Genomic DNA, 15,350 nt, shown 5'->3' on the forward strand with positions numbered 1-15,350 from the left:
TTTAGGGTGTTAAGAACATGATATACGTATTGAACTTAAATTCTATAACCTTAAACTTTTAGAAAATCTCATCCACCTAAACTTTTTAGAAACTTAAAGGAAATTTTAAAAATAATTTTCAAGTATATGGGATAAATCTATTTTTTTTTTTTAATTTTATACATTAGTAAAATATAAAAATCATTATTATGATTTTATATTTGTAAAGAAAATAAGAAGTGTATTGAAGTGAGACTAATTGGCATCCATTGAAAATCGTTGGCCCATTTTAGGTCGGAAAATCCAAGTTCATAATTTTTCATACTATATTCTCCATAATTTTCTCTTTCTATTTATCCATACATTCATCGAGGATGAAAGCTTATTCAATCTATTACTACTACTTATATAGATAGACCAAGCAGAGAGAGACCCACTTCACACCCTGCTCTTAATGCTAGAGCTGTATCCACTCTGATCATCATAGTACTTTGACCACAGCATCACGCCTCCATACTTGGCTGATCTCTTAATGACCGGAAGAATTCGAGAGGTCAACACATTGGCCGGAATAAACCCACTTCCGGCAGCTGCAGAGGATGCCGGCAAACCCAAGAAGATCCGTGAATTTATCGATGAAGTCCACCGGTTCCATGAATTCAGAAGCTTATTGGTGTTGCCAGTAGTATACTGGCATGGGGGATTGTTATAGAATTGCACCCAGACATAGTCAAATAGGCCAGTGTTAAGGGCAGGGCCCAGGAACCTATCTTGGAATGGGCATTGAGGGGCTGCAGTGAGGTATACCTTCCTTCCACGCTTGCTGAAACCCGATAAGGCTCGAGCAAGGTTATCCCAGTACTGGGTCGAACCGAGCTCGATGTCGAAGTCTACGCCATCTAATACTGCATCACCTAATGGCCGAGACGATGATTTTCCTCCCAAGAAGTTGTTCCACAGATAATTGGCAACTTTTTGGGCATCATAGGAAGAGGACAGAGAGTAATTTCCAACCCCACCACCTATAGAGAGCATGACCTTAGTGCCTCGATTTTGGCAGTTTCTTATGCCGTTACTGACGGAGGTGCAGCCATTGGAAGCAGAGTTGCAATGGCCTGCAAGGTTGATTGCAGGGGTCCGGCCATTGCCGAACTTGTTGAGGAAGGCTATGTTAACGTAGGAGTATTTGCCGGTGTTGCAGGTTTGAGTTAGGGTCCCTTCATTGCCGTTTTGGCCCCAGTAGATGGCGATGCCACCGGCATAAGAGGTCTGGAGGAAAGCTAGGACTGAGAGGGAGATGAGCAGAGGTATGGATTGAGGGGTTCTAGCCATTCTTGAAAGAGCTGGTGTGGCCTGTGCTTGATTAATGTGTGTGGGGGTGAGTCCTTTTTATAGAGTTCTAGAGTTGAAGGTCGTGACTCCCAAACTTTAACCGAGTCATGTCTTTTCTCGTTGGCTCTATAAATATTAACAAATAATAAGATTGAGAGAAGCTTCAAGACGATATTAAAATGTTATGATAATTGAGATGGGCTTCTAGAGACAGATAAATGGAATGGAGGAAGAGTGGGAGACAACCAACATAGGATACAAGATAAATATTAACAAATTACGGGATTGAGATAAGCTAGTAAAGAAGATATTAAAATGTTATGATAGTGAGATGAGCTTTCAGAGATAGATAAATGTCGATGGAGGAGTGGGAGACAATCAACGTAGGCTAGAAGTTTCCCTTGAATGTTGGACATTTTCAGGACCTCACCAGTCTTTTGGCACGAGTCGAACTCCATAAAAAACTCGAAAATCCATTAGCCGTTTGATAATATTTTTACTTCAAGTGGTTTTAATAAAAATATTTTCCTTTAAAGTGTATTTATTAGAATCATCTAAATATTTATTAAAAAAAACTATATTTTTTAAAATTTTAAAAATATTTCTTAAATTTTATCCAACACCTAATAATGTTTTTTTTAGAAACATTTTTTAAGGTAAAAAGGCTTCCTATTTTTTGGCAAATGTACTCAAGTTTTGTCACATACGTGTAACTTTCTCATCTTATAGTCAAAGGAATCCAGTTGAGTGCTTGAGAGACTTGGTTGAGCTGGGTGAAGCTGGTAGCTGGTTCCATTGAAGTCGTCTCCACCGAGCCTTCAATGCCACTGAAAATGTGAGGAGTGGCAACTGGTGGGGCGCTTATCTCTTGACTCTTGTCTTTCCCTAGTCTGAAGGAAACATGATTTGTTTAAGAAGATAAGCAAAGCGATTTGGTTGATTGGGAGTCAATGATTCTGCTAAACTTCACATATATGTGAAAGAAAGATGACAAAGACAGGGCCTAGTTACTTGCCGGCCGGATGCAAGGCAGTCAGCAAAGAGCACCAAAGACAGTTTACTGACGATAATGGCATCATAGTTCAAATGGTTTCGATTTTCAATAAATGAAATGTAACAACCCTGTACATGAGATAGCTTTTACGTTCTAAAAATACATTTATATAGTTTCACAATAACACCATGATATCGTGTTTAGTAAGATTGCAAGACCATTTGGACAAACACCCACTATAGGATGGATCGACTTTAATATAATTTATAATGACCCTTACGGGATGAATTGACTCTGATATAATTTATAATGATCCATTTTTTCATATGGAGTAGACAAATTATATAGAAAAAAGAGCAAGTCATTACACGAAATGCTTAAAACCCGAGAACAGTTGTGTTAATGGGGTTAAATCCAAACAACAAACATATAGCAAAAGAGCTTTTATGGTAGCATATAAATAAATGAAAGAAGAACCTGTTTAACTTGATTTTCTTAGTAGATATGCTAGCATAATTTTTATTAGATCGAGGAAGAAGAAAACAAAATTTCTATATATATGTATTATTTTGGGGCTCTTTTTTTCTTTCATTCTAGTGGTTTGTAACGATATGAGTCCATACTGTGTGCAGGGGATCACCACCGCCACCGCCACCGCCACCGCCACCGCCACCGCCCATATAATGTTTGTTGTTTGGAGATAAAAAAAAAAAAGCCCGAACTGACTTAACCATCGGAGGAGGATAACTCGGGGCGACATTGGGTAAGCCTTGATTTGCAGATAAAAACGTGCGGCAAGTAGAGGACTGCAGTTTGGGAAATTCAGCTCCAACATCCCATACCATCAATTAGTTATATATGAATTTGTTTGGCTCAAATTATGGAAAAAAAAAATTATTTTATTTCGTAGGCTAATAATGTAGATGGTGATGGACTCTTAAAATAATTATTTAATAAAAAAATAAAATTTAAAAATATTCTGAAACATCTTCACAATCATCAATGGTGGCAGATGTTTTGTGAACCAACACATGACTTTAAATATTGCTGACTCAGATAAGGTTAAAATAATTTTTGGATGCCAACATTTTATTTTTTAGAAAATAGATTTTTATTTTTTATTTATTTTTTATACTTTTTAAATATATAGGGATAGAAATTAATATATTTCAAATAACTTTGGGGTTAATCTAGGAATGATCTCGATAAACATTTTTTTAATGTATAATAATTTTTATTATAATTTTTTTTTATAGAAAAATAGTTAGTGTTTCATGGCATAAAAAAAAAGATTTTAAGAATATTTTTTATATTATGTTGCATAAAAGAAAAATAATTTTGGAAGAAACATCATTGAGTTAATTCAAAAATTACTCTTAGTGATTATTTGAATTTTTAGAAGCAATTTCTAAAATATTGCCTAACATCTAATTATTGTAAGAAAAAAAATTTTCAGACATTAAAAAATATTTTTAAACTTGTGATATCTTGAACGGGTTAATAACGGTTGGAGTTGGATTTGGGTACTCAAGTAGGCTTTCCTAACCCAATCTAACAAATAAAGAGATGAGGAGTTTCTCTCACTCTCTCCAAAACAAAAAAATACCAGTAAAAAAACTCTCTTTATAATTTCATCTTCTTTTTTTTTCTCCATAAAAGAAGATTAAAGCATTTATGATGTGAAATAGAGTGCTTTTAAAATTTTTGTAATTTCATTCATGACTTGGGGTAGAGAATTCATAGGTGAAACAATAAATTTAGATTTGAGGACTTTAGAAGATAATTCGATGCCTTTTTTTTTTTGACAATAAATTTTTCATATTTTTTCAATAAAAAGTTTGAAAAATATATAAAATTTTAAATAAATTTTATTATATTTAATTTTCTCCATATTTTTATAATAAATCAAATAGAAGAACTTAAATTACTTCTAACTTATTTTTTGCATTAGGTTTTGACCATATCATATGTGTTGGTGCATGACCAACAAGGAGGTATCCAACTAGTCTTTGTGTGGTGTAGACGACTTTTTGAACGGAATGTCCAAATGGGTTTTCGGAATAAACCCCTTTGAAGCTTAAGTCAAAGATAGAAGACTTGAGTAAGAGATTTTTGGAAAAAGTTACAACATATCTTTCCTGTTATGAAAAATGATTATTTATCATTACTCAAATGTAACATCTTCTCAGGTGTCTTAATTGTGTCTTTGACTATGCGTTGATGAGCTTTAATACTTGACATTTTATTCTAATAACAGTTGTGTCAATCAATACATAATGCATTTAATGCTTGTTACAGTTAATGCTTGACAGACAAGAATGCATGGTACCTAACTGTTTGTATCCGTTTGTACCTTGGGATGAACGGATAATACCACATGACTTTTGTGTTGAACATGCCTTGCGTTAGATGACACTTGGGGATCATGCTAGACGATAATAAGCGTTTCACAACACTTACAATGTGAAAAACCCATGAGTTCATAATAGCACATGATGCTCTTGTGGTTCAAACCTATAACCATGGTTCCAACTCATGAGTCTAACTTATGATACTAATTTTTGAATCAAATCAAGATATGCTAAGTCAATTATGATATTCAACCATCATTATTTGAATGATCCATTTCTAAGCTTAAGAGTGGTATTATTATAACACAATAATGTTTTTTTTTAAATACATTATATGACACAAATAGAATATTAGATGATCAAAATCCAATCTAAAATTTTAGCAAATTTACCACGGAGTAAAAAAGTGACTAGAAATGGAAAAACAATCTTAATAACTATGATTAAACACTTGGATGCAAACAAATAAAATAAGGAGATGGATGATGATTATTACAAAAAGTTGGTAGAAAATCACACCTTGTGCACTTAATCCTCTAATGGATATCAAATATAATAAAAAGTGAGTTTCCTAAAAAGTTGTATGATTTTACACCTACTTGAGAAAATTTGGGTGTTGTTTAGTATTTTGGAGGTAACATTTCTTTTTCATCTTTTATTTTTTAATTCTTTATGATTTATCTTGGCTATTTGTGATTGGTTAATAATTAGTGAACTAAAAGGAAAATTTTTTCCTTCCATAGTTTTTTTTAGCCTTTTTGATGTGACGTAATTATTACTATTTAGAAATGGTTCCACATAACACATAATAATAATAATAATAAAAATATTATTATTATTGTTTTATTATTAAACTCAATTAAAAATAAATTATTATTATATAAAATTTTAATTTTTTATAATGGATGAACTTTTTATGATTAAGCTATTAGAACTCTATGAGATCAATAACAAACACTACTATATGTGCTAGTTGTTATGAAATATTGTTTTCTTTAATAGTTTTCATTTATAAAATACTTATTAAAAAGTGGACATTGATCCTTTTTATCGGTGGAGGTAAGTGGACATGGCATCATTCCTTTTGGAAGTGGTTTTTGACTTTTTATAGCACGTGGCCATAAAAAAATATTTTTAAAATGAAGAGGATATGATTTAAAAATATAGGAGAATCATTCCAACAGCTGGGTCAAATCTTCTCACTTTAGATATTATTGTTACGGTATTTGAGACTGTCGGTGGTGCCGTCGGCGGGCGACGGATGCCGGACAGGGGATGTGGCCCGACGGAGATCGGAGCCGATGATGGAAACGAGGAAGAAGACGACTGTGTGGTGGTTCTCACTTCTCATGGGTATCTCCAGTGGGAAGAAGGCTTGTTGAGGGCTTCCAAATGGTAAAAAAATTAAAAAAATGGCGGCAGAAATTTTGGTGCGGGTTAGTGATATTTCTAAGATTTTTTTTTTAATAATTTAATTTTTGTCACTTCGGATAAAAAAAACAATAATAATTTTTATATAAAGTTAAAAGACTTGATTATAAAAAACATTTTATTTTATTAATTTTTTCAAAATTTAAAGTGATTTTTAAAAACATAAATAAGTTTATATTTTTTATATAACAGTTTCCGTTTTTAATATAAAAATTGTAACTAATTTTTATTTTGAAAAACGAAAAACAAAAAGTGTCAAAACAATATCTTATGAGGATAATTTTCTATTTTTTGTTTTGAGTGAAGTCTTAAATCCTATTTGGTAATTATTTTGAAAACAATTTTAAAAAATAATTTTTGAGAACTAATATTTTATAAGAAGTCTTTGAGAAGTTGAAATATTTTTAATCTATTTTAATATTTTTAAATATATTTTAAAAATAATTTTTATGTTTAAAGTTTTATTTTAAGTCATTATGCATATTTGTACAATTATTTTTTAAAACAATTTAAAAAATGAAAATAATTAAAAATAATTAAAAGATGTTATTTGAAAACACCCCATTTTATCTTCTTAAGAGCAAAAAATAGAAAATAATTTTTTAATAGTCAAATATATTTTTTAATTTTTTATTATTTTAAAAAATAAAATATTGAAATCGAAAATAGTTGCCAAACATACCTTTCAATTTTAAAATTATTGAAAATAATTTTTCTGGATATAATTATTTTTAATTTTTAACAAAAAACCGAAAGTTTATCCAAATGATTTTGTTTTTCCAATTTTATAATAAACAATCAAATAAAAAAACATTAAATTTTTCCTTACCAATTTCTTTGCCTTGAACTATTTAGAACCAAGCATAACCTATTCTAAACCCAGATTTGTCCTGCCCCGATGCAATATAAGCCCATTTGTTACTAGCTCGATTTAGGCATGGCCCATTATCAGTCCTTAACCCAGCGCAGGCCCCAATGTAGACTAGTTCCCTGTTGGGCCAATATGATTTGGCCACTCTTTTTCTTAGCCCATGTTCTTTCAAGTCCATTATTATTTTTATGTTTACTTTATTTTTATTTTTTGATTTTAATTTAATTTTTATTATATTTTTTACCTTTATTTTAGTCTTATTGTAATGTTTTGTGGTGACTATGATATGATTTTATTTATTTATTTTGGATATATTATTAATATGGATGACAATGAGATGGATTCAGGATGGATCACCTCTGTCCCAATCTTGTTCTATTTATTCAAAATAATTATCATCTTTGTCCCATTAAAAAAAAATTAAACGGGGTGAGATAGGGTAGATATGCAAATTTCTCATACCCATCCCATCCTATTTTGTTTAATTTTTTTTGAAAGACTTTTCTTTAAAAAAAACATTTGAAAATTTTTAATTATATTAAAGTAAATATGTTTTATAAATAATTAAAATATTATAATTTTTTTTATTGAAAAGTAATTTATTATTATTATTATATATGTTAAAAATTAAAAATTGTTGAAATTATTTTTCATAATTAATTTTATATATAATTGGGGTGAGAATGAAGTAGGACAATATAATATTTAAATCTACCCCAAGTTTTTAAAAAACCTTATATCTGCTCTTAATCTGTTTATTTAAATTTTGAACTCACTCATTAGAGACAAGAAATACTTGGAAAAACTGTTCCATTTCTACCTTAATTATAAAGCTTGTGGACAATTTTGAAAACATTTGAAAACATATGACTCATGTTTTCAAATGCCATTTGAATGCTAACTTCACATTGTCACATGAATGTATATTTGGAGGCATGGATGATTTTGGATGGATCTGGGAACGACGTACCTCTAGTTATAGTGGTAATATAATTAGGGGTGACAGAATTTGTTACGATATGTTAATATAATTCAAACTTAACATATATTTCATGAGTTTAGATAAAATACACTCAAATTTGAATCAATTTATATAACTTATTTAATAAATAATTAGTTTTTGAATCAATATGCATAACATAAATATAATTTGAATGAACCTAATTAATAATCTTACTAATTAACTTTAAATTATTTAATTTATATTTAACTCATTTTAAATAAATAGATTAATTATGAAGTTAAAACGTTAATGATATAGATTTATACAGGACTATATGAGAATGAGAGAGGTGAGGGGGGAAGTCGTCGGAAGTGGCTGCCGCCGGTGGCGGCCACCGGCTGGCAGTGGTGGTGGCCGCAAGTGAAAGTGAGGGTGGATGGGTGTGGAAAAGAAAAAGGGGAAGAAAGAAAGAAAAGAATAAAAAAAAACTGGTAAAAAAGAAAAGGGAGAAAGAGAAGAAGGAGGAGAGAGAGAGCGAATGGGGACGGCTGGAGATGGGTTTTGGGTGATAGGCATAGGCGGAGAGAACTGAGAAGAGGGAAAAAGAAAAGAAAAGAGAAGAGAGAAAAAGGAAAAGGGGAGAAGAGAAAAAAAGGGGGGACGTGGGAACGGGGCCAGAGTCGGATTTGAATGAATGAAATAAAAAAAAAAAGAAAAAAAAAAAAGGAAAAAACAAGAAAAAGAAAAAAAATTAAAAAAACAAAAAAAGATAAAATAAATAATAATAAAATAAAAAGTGAGAATAATTTGAAATAAATTTTGGGATTTACAATCATTTTAACAAATTTATTTATTTATATATTTATGTAAATGAAATTAGAATATCACTATCTAACTTGTCCATTTACCAAGTTCATCATGCTTTCTAGATTAATACATGTATATTATATACTATTATGATATGGTATCCATTAGTTAATTAATAAATTATTTGTTTTTTTGTCAACATATTAATATAGATCGAGATTAGTTTGGGCTTAGTAATAGCTTGACCATGGACTGAGTTATGATTTTAATTTTATTATTTTATTTTTAAAAATTTAAAAATAAGATAAATAATAAGCCTCCATGTTTTTCTAAAAAATAAAATAAAAGAACCTTTTAAGGGTATGTTTGGTATATGAAAGTTCAAAGAAAAAAAGAGAAACTTTTAAAATATATATATATATTTAAGAAAAAAATATAATATTTTTATTTACTTATACAAAATATAATAAATAATGTTGTTTTTAGGGTGTTAAGAGAATGTTATTAATTAAACCTAAATTCTATAAATTTAAACTTTCCAAAAATTCTTTTGTTCTATAACTCTTGTACCTAAACTTTTAGGAAGATTAAGAAAATTTTAAAAATAATTTTGAAGTACATGGGTTAAATCTATAGTTTTTAATACAAGAGTAAATATATAAAATATTATTATGATTTTATATTTGTAAAGAAAATAAGTGAGACTAATTGGCATCCATTGAAAATCATTGGCCCATTTTAGGTTTGAAACTCCGAGCCTTCTTAGTCCCGCACCCGGCACCGCTCAGGCACCACTAGAGCGAAATTGATATTTAAAAGGAAAGAGAAGGTCAACTCTTTATAATTCTTCATACTATATTCTCCATAATATTCTCTTTCACTTTATCCATACATTCATCGAGGATGAAAGCTTATTCAATATATTATTACAACTGATATAGATAGACTAACACCCAGTTCACACACTGCTCTTAATGGAAGAGCTGTATCCACTCTGATCATCATAGTACTTTGACCACAGCATCACGCCTCCATACTTGGCTGATCTCTTAATGACCGGAAGAATTTGAGAGGTCAACACATTGGCCGGAATAAACCCACTTCCGGCAGCTGCAGAGGATGCCGGCAGGCCCATGAAGATCCGTGAATTTATCGATGAAGTCCACCGGTTCCATGAATTCAGAAGGTTATTGGTGTTGCCAGAAGAATACTGGCATGGGGCATTGTTATAGAATTGCACCCAGACATAGTCAAAAAGGCCTGTGTTAAGGGCAGTGCCCAGGAACTTATCTGGGAATGGACATTGAGGGGCTGCAGTGAGGTATACCTTCCTTCCACGCTTGCTGAAACCTGATAAGGCTCGAGCAAGGTCATCCCAGTGCAGGGTCGAACCGAGCTCGATGTCGAAGTCTATGCCATCTAATACTGCATCACCTAATGGCCGAGACGATGATTGTCCTCCCAAGAAGTTGTTCCACAGATAATTGGCTACGTTTTGGGCATCATTGGAAGAGGACAGAGAGTAACTTCCAACCCCACCACCTATAGAGAGCATGACCTTAATGCCTCGATTTTGGCAGTTTCTTATGCCGGTACTGACGGAGGTGCAGCCATTGGAAGCAGGGTTGCAATGGCCAGCAAGGTTGATTTCAGGGGTCTGGCCATTACCGAACTTGTTGAGGAAGGCTATGTTAACGTAGGAGTATTTTCCGGTGTTGCAGGTTTGGGTTAGGGTCCCTTCATTGCCGTTTTGGCCCCAGTAGATGGCGATGCCACCAGCATAAGAGGTCTGGAGGAGGGCTAGGACTGAGAGGGAGATGAGCAGAGGTGTGGATTGGGGGGTTCTAGCCATTCTTGCAGGAGGCTGTCTGGCCTGTGCTTGAATAACGTGTATGTGGGGGTGCGTCCTTTTTATAGAGTTTTAGAGCAGGGGCTCGTGACTCGCAAACTTTGACTGAGTCATGTATTTTTTCGTATAGGTCTATAAATATTAACAAATTACGGGATTGAGATAAGCTTGTAAAGAAGATATTAAAATGTGTATGATAGTGAGATGAGCTTTCAGAGATAGAAAAATGGAGATGGAGGAGGAGTGGGAGACAATCAACATAGGATGCAAGTCTGTATCCTGGAAGTTTCCCTAGAATGCTGGCCATTATCATCACCTCACATTTCTTTTGGAATGATTCTAACGTGCGTGACTTTAGTTCAAATGACTTTTTGTAAAAAGAAGTGTATTTGATAATGATTTTAAAAAATATTTTAAAAATTTTTAATCTTTAAATGATAAATTTTGTTAAGTATTAAAAGGGTTAGAAGCACTTTATAAAATCACTGCAGAACGAACGAACTCTAAATTGTAAAAATATTTTTAGCATATTCATTTATTAAGTGTTTCTTTGTACACGGGTGAGTTTGACAATATTTTTACATTAAGCGTTTTTGATAGAAGTGTTTTATTTGAAAGTGTTTTTAAAAGAATAATTTATTTAAAAAACATTTTTAATATTTCTAATACTTAAAAATCAAATTTTTAACTATTAAAAAAATTAAACATACTTTTAGAATCATTATCAAACCACTTTTAATTATAGTGCATCTAACAATCATTTAAAGAATTATTTTTAGTTTTTTTAATTTTAAAAATAAAATTTTTTAAGTGTTAAAAATATTCAAAACATTTTTAAAAATCATTATTAAACACAATTTTAGTAATTTCTCAATACTACATTATTTTTCATATTTTTAAAAATATTTTCTAAATTCCTTTAAACACTTAATGTTTTTTTTTTAAACAATTTAGACTAAAACTACCTTCTAGATAAGTTTTGTCACTTACCTGTGACTTTTTCATCTTACAGTCAAAGGAATCAAGTTGAGCAGGGTTGAAGCAGGCTGCTGGTTCCATTGAAGTCGTCTCCACCGAGCTTTTAATGCCTCTGAAAATGTCAAAAGTTGCAACTGGTGCGGGGCCTATCTCGACTCTGCTTTTCCCTTGTCTGAAGGAAACATGATTTGTTTAAGAAGATATGAAAATTGATTTGGTTGACTGCGAGTCAATGAGTCTGCTGAGGAAACTTCACATACATGTAAAATAAAGAGGACAAAAATTACTTGCCGGCCAGATACAAGGTAGTCAGCAAAGAGCACCAAATACAGTTTACTTACGATGATGACATCATAGTTAAATAAAATGGTTTTGATTTTCAATATATGAAATGTAACAATTCAAAGCTACCCCAATCTCAATTATTGTTTTTTATAATATTTATAATGCATCTTAACTTATATAATAATATTTATTTATTTATTTTTAAATCAAATTATATTATATTATATTATATTATATATATTTCATTTTAAAAAATAAATTTATATTTATTCTTTTATTATTATCTTGAAATTTTATCTTATTTGTTATTTAAATTTTCGTATAAATACATTAAAAAAGTTTTTTTTTTTAAAATAGATTTTGAATTATGTAGTCCAACCAACCTAAATTTAACTTGATCAATTTGAGTCTAATTTGAATAATCCGAACTCAATCTAAGTTTGAACTTGAGTTTGAATATCTCATGTTAGAGTTTAGGTGAGTTAAGTTCGGGTTGATTATTTCTTAATTTGGGTTGGCCTCAGGTTAGTCATTAATTTGATCAACCCGTCCAAATTGTAACCCTAATATAAAGTAAATTTATATATTTTTTATATAAAATTATTATTACTTTTTATTTTTTAAAAATATCCAAATGATTTTTTTTGAGGAAAATGTTGCGATAAATCCCCGATATAATGGAAAAAAGGGCCAAAAAAAGATGAAAATCACTGGTCAAATCGTTACAGTGAGCTATAGTGCACCCTCAAATTTCTCCTTCTTTTGTGCTGTTGAAAGGGATTCGGGGTTCAACGCTTCCAACCACTAGGGCAAGCTTGCCCTTTGTTAAATAGATTGTACTTAAAATATATATTCAAAGTCATCATGTAAAGAAATTTTTAAAAGAATATTTTAGAGGGCAAATTAAATATAATTATTTTATAATTAAATAAAAAAATTTCTTTTAATTGATTACCAAAAATATAAAAATTATCATAATAATTTTTTTCACAGTGTTTTCAATATCATTAATGAATTAATTAAATATTAAAAAATTGTACATATATTATAATTTATTTTATATTATTTAATACAATTGAATTAAATGGATCATAATTTTAATATTAATATATATTTTTAAGTTAAACATATTATAATAAAATATCATAATATTATATATAATTTAATAATAAATGTATACTTATAAAATTCATATTTTTATTGTTGCATATGATATTATTATCAAATATGATAAATCATATTATACATATATCAAATTCTTTAATAAAACAACTTAAAAATATCTATTATACTTTTAATTACATTTTTTATGAAGTTTTTTTTGTATTTTTATAAATTTTGATCAATTTTAGGCTTATCGATATTTTTTTTCAAAATATCCACGGATATATCTTCAATATATCCGTAAAATCGAAATACCAATATATCCGTGATTACTGATATTTTCATCCTTGATTTTTTTTTCAATTTTTTCATAAACATCAAATAAAAAAACATTAATTTTTTTCCTTACCATTTTCTTTCCCTTGAACTTAACCTATTCTATACCCAGATTTGTTACTTAGCTCATTTTAGGTCTATGCCATCATATGGTATCAGTCCTTAACCCAGTGCAGGGCCCAATGTAGACTCGTTCCCTCTTGGCCCAATATGGTTTGGCCGCTTTTTAACTTTATTTTATTTTATTTTATATTTTTTTTTCTAATTTAACTTTTATGCTAATTTTTTTCCTTTATTTTATTCTTGTTGCAATATTGTGGGGTGGCTATTACATGTAGTGGTATGATTTTTATTTATTTATTTTGGACATATTATTAATAGGGATGGATGGCAACGAGATGGGTCATCCTATTTCAATCATGTCCCATTTATTTAAAATAATTTTTATCCCTACCCTATTAAAAAAAAAATGGCATGGGGTGAGGCTGATATGCAAATTTCCTATATCCATCTTATCTGTCTTGTTTAATTTTTTCTGCAAGAATTTTTTTTTAAAAAAATATTAATTTTTTAATTACATTAAAGTAAATAATTAAAATATTATAATTTTTTTTATTGAGAAGTAATTTATTATATATATATATATATATACACACACACATATATATTAAAAATAAAAATAAAATATAAATTAAATTAATTTTTAAAATTAATTTTATATTTAATCAGGCAGACACGAGACAAGAGAAGACATGAATATATATTTTGATGCAGGAATGATTTTGGATGGATTAAAGGAATGATCTTGCTCTAGCTATAGTGGTAATATCGTTAGGAGTAACAAAGTTTAATATGATTTGTTAATATAATTTGAACTTAAGATGTTTTTTCACAGGTTTAGATCAAGTATAAGCAAATTTGAGTCAAATTCATGTCGACTTATATAATCCATTTAATAAATAGACGGTTTTTGGGTCAATCTGTGTAACATAAATATAATTTGAATTAACCCAATTAATAATCTTATTGATTAACTTTAAACTATTTAATCTATATTTGACTCATTTTAAATTTGTTCTTAAATAGATAGGTCAATTAGTCATGAAGTTAAAATAAAATAATTATTCATGTCAGGTTTGTATTGACCTTTGTAATAAAATAACGAGGCTTTAATTTTTCTAATGAATTAATTATTTTGGGAAAGTAATTTTACTTGCATATAATTAGTTCATTATTTGTTTATTTTAAAATTTATTTTAAGATAAAAAGAAGAAGAAGAAGAAATGACCTTGTAAAGCAAACCAATTATTTTAGTAATTTGATGAACTTATTTGGACTTCAAAACCAAATGAAAGTAATTTTCTATACCAACCCACTTTTTTGCATGTAAATTCATTTTTGTAGGAAGAACCATTATTTTTATTTATTTATTTATTTATAGTTAATTTATTTTATTTGTTTTGTTGAGAAAACGATAATTCTATTTATTGTGGGTCAATTTTGATGCGGAAATTCAATTACCCGAGAAAAAAAAGCATGGGAAGTAATTGTATTTATATCATTTTTTTTTGTAAAAAGATATAATTTAAATCTCGTAAATCAAATATTTTTAGATAGTTTTTTATTTTAAGTATCTTTTTGGTTTAACATATTATGGACATGTATTTTTCATATACATCCCTATTTGATGACGAGACTCGTTTTTATGTGAAAATTTGATTTTTTTTTTTTTAAAGTTGGAGTTATTATTTATTTTTAAAAGAGAAGACAAAATAAGAAATAAAATTCAATGTTTTTCAAATTAGATCAGTCATTGAACTAAAAAAGTTAATGGTTCATGGTTCAACTTTGTACATAACCAATAAATATATATAAAAAGATATTTACAAGAGTCCATAGAAATGAAACTAAATAGAAGCGATGAAAGAAAATGTGTACCTAAATAGGTTTACAACAAGTTTAATGCTCTCTTTTTGTTTAAGGTCTTATGCTCTATTTATAGTCTTCTTGAGCCTCATTTTCTTTCATGAAATTTAATTCTCCACGTGTTACACATCTGTGCTAAGCCAGCATAGCTCAACTACTAGAAT

General features: G+C 29.6%; 2 protein-coding genes across 2 annotated transcripts; both read right to left on the reverse strand.

Annotated features, from left to right (window-relative positions):
• Positions 1-283: 283 nt before the first annotated feature.
• On the reverse strand, positions 284-1,331 carry LOC100263797 (chitinase). Its single transcript, XM_002266547.5, has one exon. It carries the CDS (start codon positions 1,309-1,311, stop codon positions 418-420), a length of 894 nt encoding a protein of 297 aa, XP_002266583.1. The 5' UTR covers positions 1,312-1,331; the 3' UTR covers positions 284-417.
• Positions 1,332-9,410: 8,079 nt separating this feature from the next.
• CHIT3 (acidic chitinase) lies at positions 9,411-10,607 on the reverse strand. Its single transcript, NM_001281119.2, has one exon. It carries the CDS (start codon positions 10,558-10,560, stop codon positions 9,667-9,669), a length of 894 nt encoding a protein of 297 aa, NP_001268048.2. The 5' UTR covers positions 10,561-10,607; the 3' UTR covers positions 9,411-9,666.
• Between the last annotated feature and the right edge of the window lie 4,743 nt (positions 10,608-15,350).

Source organism: Vitis vinifera, chromosome 16, assembly GCF_030704535.1.
Source record: "Vitis vinifera cultivar Pinot Noir 40024 chromosome 16, ASM3070453v1".
NCBI lineage: Eukaryota > Viridiplantae > Streptophyta > Magnoliopsida > Vitales > Vitaceae > Vitis > Vitis vinifera.